Genomic DNA, 23,319 nt, shown 5'->3' with positions numbered 1-23,319 from the left:
CTCCATTATGGATCACTGCCATCTCACCTCAGCGTGGGTTTGAGTCTCGGATTTGGCCAATGTGGGTATGTGAGAAAGCTTGCCAGTAGCTTATCGTGGGTCGGTGGTTCTTTCCGGGGTTTTCCCAGGTTCTTCCTCCATCATTAATACTGACCGCCATGTATAGCCTATCGTATGCTGAAAAATGGTGTTAAACCCCAAAACAACAACAACATTATCAGTCTACATGATGTATGATGGGGAAAAAGAAGGTGTTTTGAAGTAACCTGTTACTCTTTAATGGTCATTTTAATGTAATCAGGACAGAGAAAGATTGTAGACAGCATAAAATTGACGTAATGGTTTGCATGCCATCAACAAAATTATGCTATTTCAACTTTAAAGTTAAATTTATTCTCCAAGTATTTGAAATTTAAATTTTGTTTCTGTTTCCATTGCAATGTGATATAGCATAGTGTGTTTTCATTACTTTTCTTGTTGTAGTGGGGTTGACTCAGCACGGTCTAGCTCCCAAAGAATTTGGGTTGTTTTGTTTTTGTTTTCTCACAGCCTCGATCTTGATTTTGGAGGCTGAATCATACATTTTCACATACTTTGATGATTTCAATAACGAAGGTTCTAGTGAACAACATAGTAGAGTGATGTTATCATATGTCACCTTTTCTTGTCAGAGTCTGCATGATGACCATATCAGGAAAAAATAATCTTGTATTGATTTAAGATTGCACTCCAGCCCTTGTAAATTAGTTTCTGATTCAGTGCAATAGAGAGTAGTAGTGTGATGAAAGAACAATTAGATGGTTTACTTCGTACTTAAATGAGAGAACACAACATGTTTACATAAATAATGTTCTGTCTGAACCTGAAACAATTAGATATGGAGTACCACAAGGCTCAATTCTAGGTCCACTACTATTCATTTTATTTATTAATGACCTACCACTTTTACTAAGAGACTCAATAACATCTACAGATCTCTATGCAGATGACACAACATTGTCAGACATCCAAAACACAAAGCATGAGCTCGAAATTTCTTTACAGAATGCACTAAACAAACTGGAAAACTGGTGCACATGTAATGGCATGGTGGTAAATACTGGTAAAACTAAAATATTACTTATCTCAACACGGCAAAGAAGGACAAATCTTGATAGTGATGAACTATGTCTGACATGGAAGGATACAAATCTGCAAATAGTCTGTCATGATAGGCTACTTGGTGTTCTGGTAGATAATAACCTATCATGAACTGAACATATCAAACATACCAGTAAAAAAGTCCATTCAAGTTTATGGCTTCTCAGTAGGATAAGACTATTTTATAACAGTTACATACAACCCTATTTGGACTACTGTAGTACAGTATGGGGTAATTCAAATGATAAAAACAGCAAAGCTGGCACATCTTCAATAAAGAGCATTTGGGCTAATATCAATCCAGAAAGAAAGCAAGGAAAGTTTAGCTGGTAGGTTAAAAATATTACCTATTAAAGACCGAATCTGTTTGAGAAAAGCCAAATTAATGTACAGGATATCTCAGAATAGTGCTCCTGAATATTTACAATCACTATTCCAGTATAGGCTACCTGGTAATACTCCCCACCTGCGATCCATGTCAACCAAATAGTATAAATTCCCAAACCAAATAAGGAGTTATTTAAAAAAAGTTTCCAATACTCTGGAACTCTGCTCTGGAATAGTATTCCAGCTGAGATTAGAAATGCCCACTCTATTTCCTTCTTCCAAACCCAATATATCCAGTGGCTTCAGAGATGCAGCTTAAATAAATGAATTCCTTTGTATGAGGGCCTCAAGGTAGATTAGTTTATAGCTAATTGTGTTACCCTCTTTAAATAAGGTCATTATTATTATTATTATTATTATTATGTTTCTCCATATTGGCTGTATCCAGAGCATTAGTACATTTCAGTCAGTTCTCGTTTGTCTGATGTAATTTACAAAGTGTAGGTTCCGTTGAATTTTTAAAAAAAGCTCAGGCATGGCTGAATGGTAACAGAAAAGACTAAAAAAACACCTTGTCATAGTAAAATTAAGCAGCATGTTTAACATTTTGTATTCTGGGAAGGTGCATGTAGTAAATAAGCTGTTTGAAAGACTGATGTGAGTTGTTAGACTGTATCTATTATAGTGTGTAATAAAAGGTATCCATCTATTGCAGAAGCAGAAAATTCAGGTGGAAGAACTTAAACAAAAGGAGGGTCAGGAGAAGTCAGGGGGGCATGTTCCACATCGATTTATTGTGGGAGGGGATGATGACGATGATGATGATGACATGACTCCCATCAGACGAGAGGTGCCAATGACAGATGATGACTCAGAGATGCCGGATATTACACGGGAGAGGCTACCTGACCACATGCTTGAAATGTCAGGTAAATTACAGTTTGAAAGCTGCCTCATGTTGAGATATTTTGTTTTTTTTTTCCCTTTTTTTTTTCTTTTTGCTCTACTGGTCATTGATTGCCATGTAATCTTAAACACGCATTTGTTCCATGGTCTAGTCTGTTCCAAATGAGAATGGTGCTGCTTGGATATCCAATATGGCACCATAGCATCAGCTTGAAAATTTTGTTATTGCTGCTTCTCTTGAATGGATGGTCATATCAGTATGGTGTTTTCGCTAATGACTTCTTATGATGCCTAATTGGTCCTTAATGAAAACGGTACCAATCTGGCAGTCACTGTGGCCACAGTGACTGCCATCTTGAAAATATTGTTATAGCTACTCCTCCTGAAAAGATTAAAAGTGGCATAGGGTATTCACCAGAAGATTTCTTATATCTGTTTGGTCATAACGTCCAACATGAATGGAAAGCTTGGACATTAAATGTCTGCTGCAGTGGCCATCATGAAACTCATGCTATCACTATCAGCATAGGGTTTTCCTAAAAGACTTCTTATGATGTCTAGTTGGTCCTACATGAAATGGTGCAGTTATGGCCACCACATCATCCATCTTGAAAATCTTTCTATTTTTACTCCTGAACAGAAAGTCATGTGGACATCACGTTTTCACCAGGAGACTTCTTGTGATGTCTAAATGACAATGGTACTTAACTGGCTATCAATATGGCCACTAGAGTTGGGTACCACAAAAAAAATTTTCCACAGTATTTCTGAACATACCGCAATATGTACCATAATATACAGCAATTCTATTAGGGAGCAACAGTTCAGTGTTCTGGGGCAGGGGTTTGAGATCTTTTTGTTTAATTCTGTCTATTATTAGTTGGAAAAATATCATGCTCTGATTTTTATGGCAAAATAACATGATGATAAAAATATTTGGAAAAAATATGAATTATCTTGAGATAAAAGAACAGAAAGCATTTCAGTGCATAAGAAAATCACTACCTCCTGTTCTCCCCACCCACCTACCCACTAAAGAAATTAGGTGGCCAGTTATGTATTTACTGCGTATATTTGGAAATGAGTAAAATACAATTTTGTTCCTGTCCCAGAATTTATGGTAAACTTTTTCACCTAGGTCACATGTCCCAAGGCTTGAGAAATGAAATAAATTTGTGTTTGATTTGTGCCTCCTAACTGATAATTAAATTAAAGAAACTTACCTCTTATTGTTATCATTTATTCCTCTCTTTTTTTTCTCATCATGAGGATCAAAGAAAATATACTTCATGAACTCCATATGTATAGCGTATGCATCCATACTATATTGTGTATGTAAGATAACACGTGACACATTTTTCACTGACATGCATATAGAGAAATGAATCAATATTTGGTTGCACTCAAAAGTTTGAATGTTGTTTGTTGAATCAGACTGAAAACTAGAGTCAACAAAGTCGCAGTCGAAGGAGGGAAATATCAATCAATTGCTTGACAGCATCTGCCATTGACACACAACACTGTTTAAGGTTTAAAGTAACCAAGATTGTATTATATCCAGGTTAACCACATGACGGTATCTCGCAAATGAAAATCATTATTTGAAAATACATTCACTTTGAGTGCAAATGACAATCTTTTCGCATGGGTTACAAAAAGTATTATTAAAGCAAGTTAATGCTGTGTATACTATTTACCTTGCAAACATCAATGCCTGTTTGTATCAATAAAGATTACACATGGCAAGCAAATAGAAGACCAGGTGGTGAATAAACAACTTGCAGCAAGCAATAAACTGATTGTTTAAACTTTCCAACAGGACATCAGATATAAAGGTTATTTTATTACAAAGTATGCCGACCTCAGAAGCTGACTTTGGATTCTTTTAAGTGTGCTGATTTTTTTTTTTAAAAAAAATACACAAATTCGGTCGATATGGGGAAGCTATCTTTGGTTCCTTTTTACCAGTTTTCATGGAAATGTTGAAAAATAAATTAAAACAATGGAAAAGTTTTTAGATTGACACAGTATAGTGCTTCTTGCATAGACATCGATGACCAGCATCTCACAGGGGATTTAGAGGAGAAAATAAAATCATTTCATGTATTCATGAAGGCCAGAAGAGAAGAAGATAAATTCATTGACAATATGATCATTACCATGGATGAAACTCCAGTGTACTTATATCTCATTCCTCCATGGACTGTCGATAAGAAGGTAGTTAAAAGGGGGGGGTAATTTGCACAACTGGTACAGAAGAAAATCTTACTTTAGTCCTCTTAGTTTCTGCTTCAGGAGATGTTACCTGCAACAATAATTTTGAATGGCATGAGAAAGCTAAAAAAATATTTGTGCACCAAAAGGATGGATCGTAGATGTGCAGGAGAAGGGTTGGGCTGATGCTGCAGTGGATTAAATAATTTTATCTCAAGCACACAGTTAAATTTGTAAAATAATTTTATTTAAAGGAGACTAGAAATCAAAATTTTCCTTTTACGTATGTAATTCTCTACAGATTTTAATTCGACTGACATGTTTGTAAATTAAATATCGTAAGCGGGTAGTGATTTTATTGCATGGAAGATACCACGATTCCGTAAATTGCCGAGTTTTTCCGAGTTTTGATGAGACGACAGATCACGTGGTACCGTGACGCAATACTAGCCAGTCCTCGAATACAAACATAAACATTGGTGAGCGAGGCAGACGGAAGGAGACCACATCTGGGTTGCACTTTGAAAACTTGAATCTGCAGTCTGATATAATAGTTTGTGTACTGTACTGGTCAGTGCTAAAATAAATGTTTTAGGCACAGGCCCCGGGCTGGTGACTTAAATAAACTCAAGCCCTGACTGAAATTCCACAAGCCCGGACAGTTCATACCTGTCAACTCTCAAGCCGGGATAAAAACCTCCCGATTTTGGGGGTATTTCCTCATCTACATCCCGATCTCGTAATATCTCTAAATTTTTCGCAGTGAAGTCCCGATTATTACATTATGTCTGTCAATTTTCATTTGTCAGAAGAAAAATCCCCAACCCCAAAACATTTATAAATAGATGTAACGTATGCAATCCACAGTCTAAACTGCCACACTGCAGACATCGTAGTGATATGACTGAAAAATTGTTAAAGCTACGTTAAAAATTCAAATCACACGCACACACGTCTAAATCCGGCACTGGACGAAATAATTAATATCACACAACAGTTTGTTTTTTTCGGTTTTTTTCTTCTTCAGTAAATAGAACGTGAAAATTAAACATTATTCAAGTAAATTTCAGATGTTTTTAAACAACTACAACAGTACTATAGTATACAAAAATTAAAAGAATAAAATTGTCACCAATTAGCTTAAATGAATGATCACTGTGAAATTTTCTCTGCAAACAAAATCGCATCTCAATTTCCGCCAAAGAAACTCGGCCAGTTAACACCTGACATTCCTCTACCGTATATGTAAAGTTTAATTACCATGATTAAATTACAAGGAATAAAACAAACCATACCATGCAGTATATGTGGCCCTAAAGAACTAATTCTGAATAAATATTTTGTTCAGCAAACAGTGTTACATGCATTAAAACTTAAACCTGAAGTCCATGGCATCGTAAGTAACAACAAAATAGGCATCGTTTTTTTGGCAAGTAATTGCTGGTGCTTACACATACACACACTCTCGAACATGGTTTCTTTGAAGTATGTTAGAAGGGCAGTCCTTTTCACAAGATCAGTGCAAGGATAAGGAGTATGTTCATTAGTCACACCGGCTTTATTGTTTGCGTACTTAAATCAAAACTTTAGCTATTTTGCAATTTAGCCAGAGCTGACCAGAATATGCAAAATGGGCTTGTCCTGGGGGAATAATAAGGCGTATCACATGGAGAAAAGGTACGTCCCATGGGCGCTCGCACATTGGGGCAAGGGGTTGGGGGTTTGGTCAATAGTCTCCCCCCCCCCCAAGTTTCTATTTTCAGCCATTTAATGTGAAACTTTGACCTCTTTTCTTTTAATCGCTGCTATTTAAACTGCCCAAGGAATAGTTTTATATCAGTTCCAATCATTGCAGATTACCGTTTATACATACTACATGTATACAATGATTTTTTTTTAAATTTGTAATTTTTATAAGATTACTGAAAATTGTGTTTTCTCGAAACACGACAGGTTTAGAATCTTATTTTTGGCAAAGCCTCCATTTGATCAAAATCAAATCTAAATTTCACCTTGGACAGTAGAGATTTGATTTAGGTTGTGCCGTGTTAAGGCATGTATGTCAACATCTTGAAAATACATTTACTCATTTCAAAAGTTTCCTCAGGCAAACAATTTTTGTTTCGACAAGCCTGATGGGCACCTCACTTTGAATAAAGGATGGGTCGGAACTAAAACCAGAGGGGCCCAGGGTGTCGGGCTATCAGATTTATTTTTAGCACTGCTGGTGTAGATAAAAGATCTGTGAGTTGATTGTTGTATTTTGTGGTCACTTACTCGGCCTTCTGCCTATTTTCGTAACTCGCACGTTTAACACTTTTCCCAGTATTTAAAATATTCAACGTTATGTCTGGAACAGCGCCAACTTTTAGTCTAGGCCTAGCATTTGCGTATCCTTGAACTGCCATTTTTTCAGAATCCCTCTCGTAACAGTCCTTTGAGAAATGTAACGAGCACAGAGTGCTGTATGGTGTTGCTTTGAAATCGACTCGTTTGTAATAATGTTATCCATTCTTTCATTATGCCTTTATCTTTCGAAAAAGAAAAAAAATGTTGTCCACAGGCTTTTCTTAATGTTCTATTACACCAGTAAGCAACGCAAAACGGTATTGTCTTTTACTCTGGCAACTCCCACTTGGGCTGCTGGAGTCGCTACTATGACGTCACATCCCGAAAGTAACCGAATAGGCGCGGAAATTTTGCATACGAGGTCACGGAAATTCAGCTCCTAGAAGATAGGCCAATATTTTAATATCGGCATTACGGTCGCAGATGATACTTTAGAATAAGGTTTTCTGCTACAGTACTTTTATTATTATGCTATATTTCCATTGGTTTCTGGTCTCCTTTAAGTTTGGGTGCATTTTCTGACTTGTAACTTGTAAATGATTTAAAAGTTGTACCACAGCTTATGACTTGAAAAAAAGTGATGTGCCCTAGAATGTACAGTATACAAAAAAATGTCTTTAAAAAATAATTTATGATGTCCCAACAAATATGGTGTCCCATTATACAAACCTGCCAAATACAGACTTATGGTATACTAGTAAAAACCATGTAAAAATGATCATTGCCGAAAAATCAGGATAATTGGTTCATCCATGTTTTGTTTGGATCCTGGTTTCAACTTAGAATTAGTGAAATTAGTCAGAGAACCAGACTAACTTTACAGCATTACCCCAAATGCTTTAAACTGCACATATTTGTTCATGTGAAGCGTCTACATGATACTATTGATTATAAAAATTTTAAAATGGCGTCCAGAAAACACTGCATATTTAAGACAAAAGGGAAAATAAGTTTCTAGAAAAGTGTTAATAATCAACACAGAATAATAAAAAGGAGTATTCAGATTCTTGTGAATAAAAGCTGGAAAGGACACAATTACGTTTATTGGACATCACATGCCAATTTGTTGGCATACATGAAGCGTGTCAAAGATGGAAGTAAAGGATGATACATATAATTATATTTATTATATTCACAATTAAATTGTGACAGATGCAACCATTTTGTTAATAATTTTGAAATGTTTTGTCTGGAATAATGAAAACACACTGTTAATCTCATTAAAGTCATGTCATAACAAGATTCTTCGGGAATTTCCAGACCAATCTTACTGACAGAAACTAAAGACATATCGGTACAGTGAAAAGGTACCGTAGTACATACCGTGAGGAAAAAATACTGTGTTAAACCTATATACTGGTAATAATGCATGCCTGAAATGGCCACCATGGCAGCCTGAAGACTGCACAAACCAGGTACTAAAAACTTATTTTTGAAGATTTTTTCTTCTTCAGTAGAACAGTTCACAAAAATACTACAATAATACTCTTTGGGGCATTAAAAAACAATTTTTCTTTGTTGTAATTTGTGACTGAAGGAAAATAAAATACAAATATTATTTTTAAAAATCTGCAATTATAGGCTAGTTTGAACAGGGTGCAATGTTGCAAGTAATTGTTTCTTGTTTTTTTTTTCTTCAGATATTGAGTTTGTTCCAATAAAAATGTTTCTTGTAAAACCCATATCAAACTTTAAATTTGTTGATAGATAATTATTTTTTAAACTGTCCTGTTAAAATTTATATGCACAACTCCATCATTCATATTTTCTTTTAAATTTCTGTTCAGTTGTGCAAATATTTACATACTTTTCATTTTGACCACTTTGTTGAAGCCAGCCAATGTGGGATTATTGGCAGTCTGATTAGTTGCTTTCCTTTTGCATTTTTTACACTTGAAAATATCACCTCATTACTATTAAAGGTATTGCCTACATTTCTCTTGTCATCTGTTTCATTAGAATAGTTTCCTGTGGCATCAGTAGACATAGTAATTGCATTTATGAAAGACCATCAGTTGTTACCACCTTCACTAACTGTATGCAAAAGTCACATTTTCTTATCTTCATTCTTCACCTAAGCCTGTATTGAAGTACAATGAATCATGGTCATTGGAAAGCTTGCTGCATAATCCAGATGATAAAATGAAGCATTAAGATGACTTTTTTGACATGCTTAATTGTCAGGACACAAGTTGATATTGTGCTCTATTTGGGGGGACTTGTTGCTGAGTATGTGTGCACTGTTTCAGTTTTACTGTGCTTAAAGCAGCCAGGATGCAGCCTGGAGAAAATACTGGGCATTTTGTTGTCTTGCTAAGGACTCATTATCCCCATGCTTTCAAATAAGCTTGATCATACTGGAATACATCACATCTGCCCATCTTTGTACAGGTATATGTACATAGGTAATACCCTTCAAGTCTTCCTAAATCATAAAAGTTGGATTAATCATAGTCCACTGATTTTATAGATTGTGGGAAAAAATTAGAAAATTTGATCTAATCACTCCCCCTCCATGGGAATGGGAGTAGGGTTTATTTTATAATAAATTTTGAAATGATAGACATCTTTGCCTTTGCAAGTCTTAAAATTGACATATGTCATCAGTGACTCAAGTGTCAACACATCTCAGACTGAGACATCTGGTTCATGCCTCAGTATCTTGTCCTACACCCGGGAACCTAGCCTCCTGGGTTACAACATAGAAACTATTGAGATCACTCCAGCAATAGACATTTACTGAGCATATACGCAACACCCCAGGCCCAATACCATCCCTGAGTCCTATACACACTCACTCATTGGTCATGTAGCAATTTATACATGTAACTGGCATCAATAAAGTGCCCATCCTTACCCCCAGAGACTTAGCATGTGAGTTAAAACTTGGAAATTACTGAAAATCCCACCCAATAACCATATATACACACACTGAGCATGCAAAGACAGACTTGTATATACAACAGACACTGGGTTGAAGTTGGGGAAGTATTGACAACCCCACCATATAAACAGACACATTTTCCCAGGGAGCAGTAATTGGTCTCAGAGAACTCTGCAGGATAATAATATTTAAAAGCTGGCAGTCTTAAAAGGGATGCACTTTTCAAAAACAGTTCTAGTTTGCAGTCCAATCAATAATAGCCAGTAACCAGTGATATGGGATTATAGTGTGTGTGTGTGTATGTATGTGTATATATATATATATATATATATATATATATATATATATATATATATATATATATATATATATATATATATATATATATATATATATATATATATATATTGCTGCAGTCTTTGACCATTGGGGATGGAAAGAAAACTGGACGTTTTGAAAATAAAATCTTCGCAATTTTTGACACAGCCGTCATTTCTAAGTAAATTGTGTCCTTTTTATTTCTATATGTGCACAAGCAGCTAGAGTCACTGCTTTGTCCACCAGAGGTCACTTTATACAGACAAACATCACTTCATCCCCAGTTCACTTTCAGTAATGATCATTATTCGAGACTTTCCTTTGGTGGCCACAACATTTTTGAAAACCTTTCTGATTTTCTTCCTTTAGATGATCTCCATGATGACAGCAGCATGATTGTGCAGCCATCTTCACATCGCCAGGCAACGAGAATGGGAGTCAGTGCCCGTGACATGCAGGTCATGAAAGCTTCATTCTTTGATGATGAGGAATTGCAAGAATCTGCTTTTGGTAAGTGTGCACATTTTGATAACAGATTTTTGAAAATGATAAAGTTTATCAGTTTAGCTTGACTATATTATCTGTATATAATATATGGACCCATATCTACCTTCACCTTAGAACCAGCAGATCAGATCCCATACTGTTAATGAGAAATACCAAATGGAATCAACAACATTAATCCATATCTATCATCACCTAATGACCCAGCAGATCAGATCCCATACTGTTAATGTGAAATCCCAAATAGAATCAACAGCATTGATCCATCTCTAATGACTCTGCAGATCCTAGCTGGGGCCCCAAGTGGCCGAATGGTCTAAAGCGTTCTCTGTTACGGATCACTGCCATCTCACCTCTGTCTGTGTGGGTTCAAGTCTAGGATCTGACCATTGTGGGTGTGTGAGAAAGCTTGCCAGTAGCTTCTCATGGGTCGGTGGTTCTTCCCAGGGTTTTCCCGAGTTCTTGGTCCACCATTAATACTAGCCGCCATGCATAGCCTATCATGTGCTGAAAAATGGCATTAAACCCCACAACAACAACAACAGATTCTAGACCATACTGTTAATTTGAAATCCCAAATAGAATTAATAGCATGGATCATCTCTACAATTGCCTAATGACCCAGAAAATCAAAGCCCATAAACTTTGCCTGAAATCATAAGTAGAATCAACATCATAGACCATGGTCTTGTTGAACCAGATTCCTGCACATTTCTGTAACATCTGCACCAAGTGACAATCTGGTCAAATACTTGATTGATGTTACTGATAAAAGGTGCTTCAAACTTTGCACAAGCTAAACTACAAAGACTTTTCTCATTATCTTAAAATTTTTGGGACATACTCTTTGCATTAATTCAAGCAAAATTTCTATTGTTTGCTTGAAAGATATTAAAAATTATTTTTAAAACATTGATGCATGAGGCATGTTTCAGTCAGTCACTGAAACTGTCAATGTTTACATGATGCATATCATTTCATAATTATCATGACATTTTAAGAATGAAATCTCATCATCTAGTCAAATCACTTTCCCTAATTTTGTGAAATCTTTATTTTGTTTCACAAGGAATTTTTTTTTTACCAGACACTTATATGATGGAGGCTACAGAGACCCTTATCTAACAGTACATTATGTAACTGCAGACCCTAATTTGTTGAAAATGTCATTGAACCACATGAGCAGATTGGTTGTCTATCATACCCTCCTCCCATCTTTCAGTATATTATTTGACGGCAGTCTCTTATTTGACCAATTCAATGATTTCTATCATGACCTATTCAGTTATTTCTATCATGACCTATTCAGTGATTTCTGTCATGACCTATTCAGTGATTTCTATCAGTACCTATTCACTGATTTCTATCATGACCTATTCAATGATTTCTATCATGACCTATTCATTGATTTCTCTCAGGACCTATTCAGTGATTTCTATCATTACCAGTTCACTGATTTCTATCATGAACAATTCAATTATTTCTATCATGACCTATTCAGTTATTTCTATCATGACCTATTCAGTGATTTATGTCATGACCTATTCAGTAATTTCTGTCATAACCTATTCAATGATTTCTATCATGGCCTTTTCAGTGATTTCTCTCAGGACCTATTCAATGATTTCTATCATGACCTATTCAATGATTTCTCTCAGGACCTATATAGTGATTTCTATCATGACCTATTCATTGATTTCTATCAGGACCTATTCAGTGATTTCTATCAGGACCTATTCAATGATTTCTATCAGGACCTATTCAGTGATTTCAGTCAGTGTTCACTGATAATAGTTTGGGGATAAAGATCATCTTAAGCACTACCTACTTTTTGGTTATAATTAAAAGATCAAATTCAGCTTTCAAACACTTTTCGGTTGGATAAGTGGATTGTAATAGTAAGTAAAGAAAACAGCTAAAGTATTATGATAGTTTGCAAAAGTCTGTATAAATCCATGTGCTCAAAATGCACTGCGGTCAGAGAAAAATAAACAGATTGGCACAATGTACATACTACACCATTAGATATACATGTTTGAGATGAAAATGTTAACATGCATTTAATCATTTGGTTACCCTTTTTAATCTAAGGACAAATTCAATAATTTACCAACACTTCAGTAACATTTTCATACAAGATATTCTGTTGGCTCATAATTGTCAAGGAATGCTTGCCAAATTCTGCAAGAACAAAAGTTGAAGACAAAAACTTTTACATGTTTTGATAGTTAGTTTACTATTGCCTTCACTTTAGCCATTAAAATAGTTATATTATGAAGCATTTTGATTCCACTTCACGTTAGTAAAATAAGATTATTGTTGTTTGTGGTTTAACAGCATTTCTCAAGCCACAATAGGCTATACATGGTGGTCAGTATTACTGGTGGAGGAAGAGCCCAGGAAAATCTTGGTAAGAACCACTGACCCACGGATAGCTACTAGCAGCTTTCTGATATACCGACATTGGCTGAGCCCAAGACTAACCCACACAGAGGTGAAATGGCAGTGATCAGTAAAAGTGAGCTTTTACTCAACCAGGAACATAATTCTCCAATTTAATACACTTGTATAAATGCCTGTTAGGAAAAAGGTGAATTTCATTATATTTCTTATTGTTTTTACTATGGTAGTTACTTAAATCTTAAAACTGATAGTAATACAAATGTCTTTTGCTTCTTGCTGAGGGCATCCAAATGTTTACTACTAGTTCAAAACTTTGCATAGTCTCCATAGTTTTATCTATGTCTGTATATGCAGGTTCCCAGATGTTTGGTCAGAAAAAGACTGGTACACAGGCTCCAGTCACAGTGCAGCGGGACAGTGGTGGACCCAGTCTATTCAGCTCAGCACTCAAGTCCAAGTTTATGTCACCTGTCAAGCTGTCCAGTTTACCATTGTCAGAGACTCAGTGGGAGGGGAGAGGTAGCACACCAATTGCCATTTGATTTTTCAAAGCTTTCTTTTATTTGACAGATATTTACTTCATAAATACTGAAAACGTATAGTTTGGAAAAATTTGAGCATTATTGTGAAATAATTTAGTTCAGATTTTTGGAAATAACCTGTATCTACCATGTTTTTGCTGCTGCTATGTTTGCTAAAGCAGATGCAAAAAACTTGAAATTATCAGGTTTTTCCTCCAGATGTATAGTTTAACATGGTTCTTTTTTAACCTTTTTAAACACTTCTAAATAAACTTCATGACAACAGTGAAACACTAGACCAGTGTATCAGCAAAAGACCAGATGAGACATCAAAACTATATCCATCATTTTGACTTTTGTAGCCAAGAATAAAGATAGATTTTTGAAATTAATGGGCCATATCTTACAACTGCTCAGTGGGTTTGAATAAAACTTTGGTATATGCTTTCATTCATTTGGCATATCTTACAACTGCTCAGTGGATTTGAATCAAACTTTGGTATATGCTTTCATTCATTTGGCATATTCACTTAAGGCACATATGAAAACAGTTTAATTTTCCTTAAAATGAGAAACACATTAAGAAACAATAAATATCACTACATATAGCGTGTTTCTTCCAAATCAACTTCAAAAAGATTTTCTGCTTCTCCTATCAAACCAGACTTCTGTAAAGATTGGACCAAATGTCATTTTCTGCTGTACTAAAGCTAATTTAAGATCATTTTTCAAATTATGTGGATAAAGAATATGACAGATAATATCCAGTTTCAAATTGCACATTTAGTCATAAACTTTACATAAACAAGAAATTGTTATTTACTCAAAACCATACATAAATAATTTTGCTCATGGTAGTAGCAGCAGCCAAGCTCTACTACTACTACTGCTACTATTATTATTACTACTACTAGTTAAACTGTAATAGGTATGTCTAATGGTTTCTTACTCCTCAAGGTAGAAGTGACCTCTTCTGTTTTGAGTGTTTTGAAACTCTCCAGGTTAAATAAATCTTACATTAGGGATTCAGTTTTATGATTAAATTGTGCTTAAGTAGTGGAAGATATTTCACAAGCAAGATAGCTGCTTCATTGTAACTTCCTAATTTTACAAGCAGCTTAAAATACAAGATTTGTGATAGATAGAATGAGATATTTCCCACATGGAGTTTCAGAATTGTTACATCACATAATGTCTTTTGGGAGCAGTTTTTGTTTTTACTTTCTCCTCATGCTTTACAAATTCTAAACAGCGAACTATTGAATATTTGTAAAGCTTTTATCTGAAAAAAGGTAAAGTATATGTGTGGGACAAGTTGGCAGCTTTTAACGGGAAAGCTCTTCATGACTGATCATGCCATGGATTGGTTACCCATCAGTCTGAATAACAAATACGTATTGGACATGACAATGTTACTGTTTTCCCATCAGTCTGAATAACAAATACGTATTGGACATGACATTGTTACTGTTTTCCCATCAGTCTGAATAACAAATATGTATTGGACATGACAGTGTTACTGTTGGGTTTCAAATGAACTTGGGGCAGGAGATGTAGCAATCACTACCAGGGCTAAGAAATGAATAACACAGCCATGTTTCAGTCATAAGAATTGTGTGCCTTACTGTCATAGAAATGTTGCTTAAAATCTCCAACCACATATCACAAAATCAGCAGGCATGATAATCTTAAGGGAATTTGCAGATTTAAGAGATTTTTTTTCACCCAATTTATGATTGATAACAGTTCCCCAAAATTACCAAAACTTAAGGATTTTCCAAAGGAGATGCATAACATCTGGGAAATTCACAGACACTTAAGGGAATCTTAATGCTTCTCATAATTTTGTCTGAATTATTCACTTTGCAGTGTTTCCTGTAACCTCCATTCACTCACCTTAGGTTTTGGATCATGCTACACAAATTCTTTGGTATAAAGTTTGTGCCACCACAATTAACAGATAGCAAGATCAAATTCTTTGTGGTAAATATACCTCTTGTTGCTACTCATTCTGAACACTGTCTTTGTTCTTTGTTCAGGTATTTATTCTCCTCGAATGATCACACCTGAGCCAATACGTCCTCTTCCTCCAAGCTTCCAGCCCCCTGTAGCAGAACACCTAGCATTGGCTAGTGGTTTGACGACCAAGGATATGCCTCGTAAAATTGTTGGATCCAGAATTCAGAGGGCTATTCCCATGCCAGAAGAATCTTTCAGTTATCAAAAACAGCACCTACTGGTTGATGCAGGACTTTTTATGGGCAGATCATTTAGGGTGGGCTGGGGACCCAATTGGACACTAGCCAACTGTGGATCACCCATATTAGGTGTGTCATCAGATAAAAAAGGTAACAGCTTTATTGGAAAAAAAGAAAATGCTTATCACATTGTACCATTAATACTTGCTTCTAAGTCAGGTCTAGCTGCATAGACCCAGTTTGCCATTTCAAAAAGATATGGTTCTTTGCAGTTTATGATTATATATATATATATATATATATATATATATATATATATATATATATATATATATATATATATATAAAAATCCTGATCTTCTGGCACAGTATGTTGTGGTAAGTTATTGTCTATGTTGTTTGCAGTTGAACCTAACTAATAAGGGAGTATATGTGTCAATAGCAATGCCTTAAAGGTAAAATGTAAAGACTAGCATTTATAAACATTGTTTAAACTTGACTAGCAAATTGCTTTTTCTGATTTGTTGTAATTGTTTTTATTTTCATTTGTGATGAAAATTATTTTGTATGGTTCATGCTGCATTGCCTTGAAAAATGCTTTTATTATAAATTGTCATTGACATAGTCTGTACACTGTGACATTCTGCTAACCACAAAAGCTTCAGTATGAGAATAAAAGACTAGCTGTCTAGAAAAAGTTGGCAGGTATGTCTTCGACACAATTGCACATTAAAGAATCAGCTACTGCATGGTAGGTAATTCACCAGTGACCCAAAAGCTGTGACCTGCCTATCACACACCAGTGTTTAGTCTTGCACAGGAAAGCCATTTTCTTAAAAAACCAAGATTTATTCTATGGAAGTTGCTTACATAACTCCCTTGATTCTCTTTAAAATCCGTATTTAGTCAGTCATTATATCAGTAGTATGGAGGTAAAGAAGGCTTTAGTTATAAGAGTAATGTTTTGGGATTTAGTATTTAACACATACCTACCATGTTACGTCACAAATACAGATTATTTTTTAAATCTCCACCCCAGATGATGAACACAGCTTTCACTGATTTTAGCTAAATAAAACTACAAAAAAGACCAAGATAAAGACTTTTTATACTGCCATGATATATGCTTTTAATCTTTAGCCTGTATAAACAGTCCAGCTTGGTGACCTATCTGCTGCGCATTTTGATTCAGGTCATTGCTACAGAGGCAATTAAAACATAAGGCAGTCAGAGATAACCATCATTTCACAGATTACTTAATTGGCTGTTAATGGCAGCATGTTAAGTCCTTGAGCATTGCTTTTGGAGAGACCATTTGACTAATTTGAATAGGTAAAGTACACTAAGTGGAACAACCAAGTGCTTGAATTTAGATAAATCAAAGAGATGTTTGTTGGAGAACAAAAGCTCAAACACATCACTGTCTTGAATGAGTCCACTTTAAGTCCTATTTGTTAAAGACTAGTGATGAGTAGTTGGAATAATGTACCTGGTGATGAATTTTTTTGGGAGGAAAAATTTCAGAATGCAGCTGTCATTCAGTGAAGGATGAACCATCAGTTAAGGGAGCAAAACTAAATTTAAGAACTCTAGCACAATAACCAGGAAAGGTTATTTCTTCGCACACACTGCAAACACCATATCAATGCTAGTCATTCTGGAGTATATGACATCTATTGACATAGCAACACCACCCAGCATCAGGACAATGAATGCGTAGCTCAGTCCAAAAAGTAACTTGTATATTTAATAGTCATTGGCTGTTCTAAAGTACTATTCATTGCAGGACAGAATCTGCAGTTTGCGGGTACAGATCATTGCAAGTTTGACACTCATTAGCACCAATGCAGATGCAGAGGGAACATAAGTTCCACCAAGTCTCAAATGAGTGCAAAGATGAACACTGTATGAACTAATTAAAACTATATTCCACTGTCCAATAGATTTTAAAGTCAGAAACTTTGTTTAATTTTTTTATTTATAGTCTGTGTTTGTGATTGTGCAAGAGAGGGCATATATGAGTGTGCATGTGTGTGGAGATGATATTGACATTGCTAATTCTAACAACTATTTTTTGTTTGTAAATTTATTAAATGTTTCAAAGAAAACAAATATGCTATTTTCTTCTATTCAGATCTTAATTTTCATATCAGTACATTATAAAAACTCAGAAGTTGCAATATTTCTACATTTGGAAAGTGTTCCAGATTTTGGATTAGCAGATCATTTAGATATAGGCAAATGAGTGCCATTCTTTGGAGCCAAAGCACCATGCATGTAGGAAGATTATTTTTTATTTGTCATAATTACTTACCATTATCCTCACAGCACACCTCAGTAATGTGAATTCCAAGACATCACTTATTTTGGACCCCAAAATATATAGTTATCATTATCGTGATGATAGATTGATGATGGATATTCAGCTCTTCGTTGTAACAGTGACAGAAGGTTGAATACAGGAACAGTTGTAACTTGTCTTACCATTTTCATTTTCAGATGAAAAACATGCAGGTACTTTATCCCTGTTTTCATCTGGTCATAAACGAGCACCCGCTCTCAACAATGTAACTCAGTGGAAAGTTTCTGTTGAAAAACTCCATGTGGCAGATTACCTGAGGGAAGAAGACAAAATGGTTTTGGTAAATAAATTTTTCAGTTGCTGCATCCACCTAAGAAGTGTGTGCTTGTATGTGTGTGTGTGTGTGTGTATATATATATATATATATATATATATATATATATATATATATATATATATATATATATATATATATATATATATATATATATGTGTGTGTGTGTGTGTGTGTGTGTGATTGCTTATTAGCATTTATGTTTGATTCTATGTTAAGGATGTGTGTATTATAGATGCCAACAGGTACCCGCCCATTAATAATAACCCAATTAATAAAAGGAACAAAAGGGTACCCATTACAAAAAAGTATTCCAAGTTCAGATAGAGACACACAAAAAGAATTACAGTTCAAGGTTCATGTCATGTCCACATTTATGCATCATCAGAGAGGCTCATACTTGTCATACATGTACTATATAATAATACAAGGGACAACACTTATCTCCTGTCTCGTGCAACCTATTTAAAAATCAACGATGATATTTAAAGCTAGACTGTCTTAACTTAGTGCCTGTCCATGGTTCGTGCACCATTTTTCTCATGACTTGAACACACTTGTTTTGAGATACTGATTACATTAACTAGGTCAATACCTTTCGTTGACAGAGACAGTAAGTACTGATTAAGAAATATTCAATGAAATGCAATTTAGATACATACTACAATTAAAATAACAGAAAGCACAATATAAATGTCCAGTTTAACTAATACCATTTTTGCCTCAAGTTTGTGGCCCTGGAGCAAGTCTTAGCTGTTCAAGTCAGGGCCACTATTCACATGTTTGTTTACTGGACTCTTTTTTTTTTATTTATTTTTTTATTAGTGGGAAACCCAAGACAGATATCACATATTTTTGTCACGGCAAAGGCAACACAAAAACTTGGTTGCCATAACATGCACTTCTTATACCATGTTAAGAAAAAATGAATGAAATGGACAACTATACATACTGAAAATGAAATGTTTCACCGAAATATTTAAATATAAGGGAAGTCTTTGTTATTTAATAACACTGGGAAAAAAGCCTAATAACAATTGACATGTATAAATGTTGTCATTTTTGCATTAATTTTATTTGAAATAGTTCCAAAAAAACAGACAGGATTCTTGAATGTGAAACCACTTGTCATAGATTCATTCTATTTTGATACTACATACGTAATGGACCTGTCTGAATTGCAAATATATGGGACCATATGTCATACAGAATGGGCTGTATCAATGTGACAGTTGGATGTTATATGACTGAAAAATGTTAGAGGAGAGGGATTTTGTTAAACTTAAAAACATGTTGCACTGGACCATCGTTAAGGGACAAACCATGGAAGGTCAAGGATACTAGAACAGTCATAATTTGTAGACTTTGTGACTGTTTGTGAAAGTTCCTGTAAACTAATTAAAGTGACTTTTATGCATAAATAATTTATCCATTTCTTTTATGTCTGTACTCTTGTATTAACTGCTAATCCACATGGATTTAGCTGCAAAAAAATATAACTGCAGATCCAGGTAAGTAGCAGAATAAATGTACGTTAAATAAATACGTTTTTCATACAGTTTTCTTAATTTATGACATATATAGATTGCTCTTTTTATGCTCAGATTATGCTTTTTGCCACTTATATCAGTAATAAATTATGCTTATACCTCTCTTGGGGGTTGGCATGTGTGAACCTACAACAAAGCAGTTCAGGTTCACATTTAATACAATTTCCCTTTGATTGGGTATACTGGTAACCGATCGTTAAGATTGATGGGTACCCAGTAGAAATTTCCAAAAATTTGACATTTCTAGTGTGAATTGTCTGGGGTGTGTGGGAGTTGGTCCCTACAGGCAAGTTGATTGGTGCAAGAACCTGCAGACAGAGGTTCTAATCTCTTGTTGGGGGGCGGGGGGGGGGGGGGGAATTATAAAATTTGATAACAGATATGATAACATTCTCTCCTCTCTCTCCCCCCATCTCTCTCTTTATATATATATATATATATATATATATATATATATATATATATATATATATATATATATATATATATATATATATATATATAAATAAGCACTTCCATTCCATTCACAGTTCTTCATTTTAACCATCATTGTTTCAACAGGTAACTAAGAAGATACGACTTAAGCAAATTGAAAAACAAAGAAAGAAGATACAAATGATACTGATTGAAAAACAAAGAAAATCTGTATTAATTTTGATAGAATTCCAGTATATTTATTTTAAACTACTGGTCGATGTGTTGCACATAGGACTTAGTGATGACGTCTTGTGCAGATAGAGTCTGGATGAAAATAATGGTACTAAATCAGTTTGATTAGTCTGAAATAACTCTGATTCTGTCTCCTTAAGCATGGCTCTTTACTTGTATCAGCACAGTATTACCTTCAGAGTGAAGCACTGCTGTAGAGACTAAACCAAACCATAACTTATACATGAAAGACAATTCACTTTATTGTTTATATATGCATCATAAAATCATACTTAAATGAATATATCAAAAAGAGAGAAGATTCAGTTGGAAAAGGTGACTTATCATTATCTTGAATTATGTGCCATTAACAGAAACAAAAAGTCATAAATTGTACAGTTAATTATGTCCCCACCATATGAAAATAAAAGAGCCCACTAAATTAATTACATTGTCAAGCCATCGTTCTTAAAAAGTTTAAACAATCAGATATTCAGATCCTTTGGAGGAAAAAGCAGAAAAGGAAAATAATTACATTTTTATGTAACTCACATGTTTATTTGAGTATGTATGATGGCAGGAGAGATGAGTGTCATTGCTACATAAAATGCAAGATAAGAAAACCAGCAAGGATTACATCAACTTGAGAGATCTAGGAAGAAGCCATGGAACACCATGATGTTTAGAAATGTAATTTTTGAAACTGTATTGGAGATAATTAAGGTCTAAGTGTTCTTACAAACTTATTAAGGTCTAAGTGTACTTTACAAACTTTCAAGGTCTAAGTGTACTTTACAGACTTATTAAGGTCTAAGTGTACTTTACAGACTTATTATGGTCTAAGTTTACTTTATAGACTTATTAAGGTCTAAGTGTACTTTACAGACTTAGTAAGGTCTAAATGTACTTCACAGACTTATTAAGGTCTAAGTGTACTTTATAGACTTATTAAGGTCTAAGTGTACTTTACAGACTTATTACGGTCTAAGTGTACTTTATAGACTTATTAAGGTCTAAATGTACTTTACAGACTTATTAAGGTCTAAATGTACTTCACAGACTTATTAAGGTCTAAGTGTACTTTATAGACTTATTAAGGTCTAAGTGTACTTTACAAACTTAATAAGGTCTAAGTGTACTTTACAGACTTAGTAAGGTCTCAGTGTACTTTAGTCTTATTAAGGTCTAAGTGTACTTTACAGACTTATTACGGTCTAAGTTTACTTTATAGACTTATTAAGGTCTAAGTGTACTTTACAGACTTATTACGGTCTAAGTTTACTTTATAGACTTATTAAGGTCTAAGTGTACTTTACAGACTTATTAAGGTCTAAATGTACTTCACAGACTTATTAAGGTTTAAGTGTACTTTATAGACTTATTAAGGTCTAAGTGTACTTTACAAACTTAATAAGGTCTAAGTGTACTTTACAGACTTAGTAAGGTCTAAGTGTACTTTAGTCTTATTAAGGTCTAAGTGTACTTTACAGACTTATTACGGTCTAAGTTTACTTTATAGACTTATTAAGGTCTAAGTGTACTTTACAGACTTATTAAGGTCTAAATGTACTTCACAGACTTATTAAGGTCTAAGTGTACTTTATAGACTTATTAAGGTCTAAGTGTACTTTACAGACTTATTAAGGTCTAAATGTACTTCACAGACTTATTAAGCTCTAGGTGTACTTTACAGACTTATTACGGTCTAAGTGTACTTTACAGACTTATTAAGGTCTAAATGTACTTTACAGACTTATTAAGGTCTAAATGTACTTCACAGACTTATTAAAGTCTAAGTGCACTTTACAGACTTATTAAGGTCTATGTGTACTTTACAGACTTATTACGGTCTAAGTGTACTTTACAGACTTATTAAGGTCTAAATGTACTTCACAGACTTATTAAGCTCTAGGTGTACTTTACAGACTTATTACGGTCTAAGTGTACTTTACAGACTTATTAAGGTCTAGGTGTACTTTACAGACTTATTAAGGTCTAAATGTACTTTATAGACTTATTAAGGTCTAAGTGTACTTTACAGACTTATTAAGGTCTAAGTGTACTTTACAGACTTATTAAGGTCTAAGTGTACTTTACAGACTTATTAAGGTCTAAGTGTACTTTACAGACTTATTAAGGTCTAAGTGTACTTTACAGACTTATTAAGGTCTAAATGTACTTTACAGACTTATTAAGGTCTAAATGTACTTCACAGACTTATTAAGGTCTAAGTGCACTTTACAGACTTATTAAGGTCTAAGTGTACTTTACAGACTTATTACGGTCTAAGTGTACTTTACAGACTTATTAAGGTCTAAGTGTACTTTACAAACTTATTAAGGTCTAGGTGTACTTTACAGACTTATTAAGGTCTAAATGTACTTCACAGACTTATTAAGGTCTAGGTGTACTTTACAGACTTATTAAGGTCTAAATGTACTTCACAGACTTATTAAGGTCTAGGTGTACTTTACAGACTTATTAAGGTCTAGGTGTACTTTACAGACTTATTAAGGTCTAAATGTACTTCACAGACTTATTAAGGTCTAAGTGTACTTTACAGACTTATTACGGTCTAAGTGTACTTTACAGACTTATTAAGGTCTAAGTGTACTTTACAGACTTATTAAGGTCTAAGTGCACTTTACAGACTTATTAAGGTCTAAGTGTACTTTACAGACTTATTACAGTCTAAGTGTACTTTACAGACTTATTAAGGTC

At 34.5% G+C, this 23,319-nt stretch overlaps 1 protein-coding gene across 4 annotated transcripts in view; it reads left to right on the top strand.

Moving 5' to 3' along the window:
• LOC149796582 (nuclear pore complex protein Nup98-Nup96-like) overlaps positions 1-23,319 on the top strand; it is a 142,300-nt gene that overhangs the window by 65,748 nt on the left and 53,233 nt on the right. For 3 of the 4 annotated variants that reach the window (XM_089961300.1, XM_089961298.1, XM_089961297.1), the window contains exons 23-27: positions 2,183-2,396; positions 10,508-10,648; positions 13,400-13,564; positions 15,606-15,914; positions 18,264-18,406. In XM_089961300.1, coding sequence (XP_089817426.1) covers positions 2,183-2,396; positions 10,508-10,648; positions 13,400-13,564; positions 15,606-15,914; positions 18,264-18,406 — 972 coding nt within the window. The remainder of the gene's footprint in view (positions 1-2,182; positions 2,397-10,507; positions 10,649-13,399; positions 13,565-15,605; positions 15,915-18,263; positions 18,407-23,319) is intronic. The other variant, XM_089961299.1, reaches the window with a different exon arrangement.

Source organism: Sinohyriopsis cumingii, chromosome 6, assembly GCF_028554795.1.
Source record: "Sinohyriopsis cumingii isolate HCF-2022 chromosome 6, ASM2855479v2, whole genome shotgun sequence".
In the NCBI taxonomy this organism is placed as follows: domain Eukaryota; kingdom Metazoa; phylum Mollusca; class Bivalvia; order Unionida; family Unionidae; genus Sinohyriopsis; species Sinohyriopsis cumingii.
The sequence above is the reverse complement of the archived record's forward strand: the minus strand, read 5'-3'. Positions and strand labels throughout refer to the sequence as shown.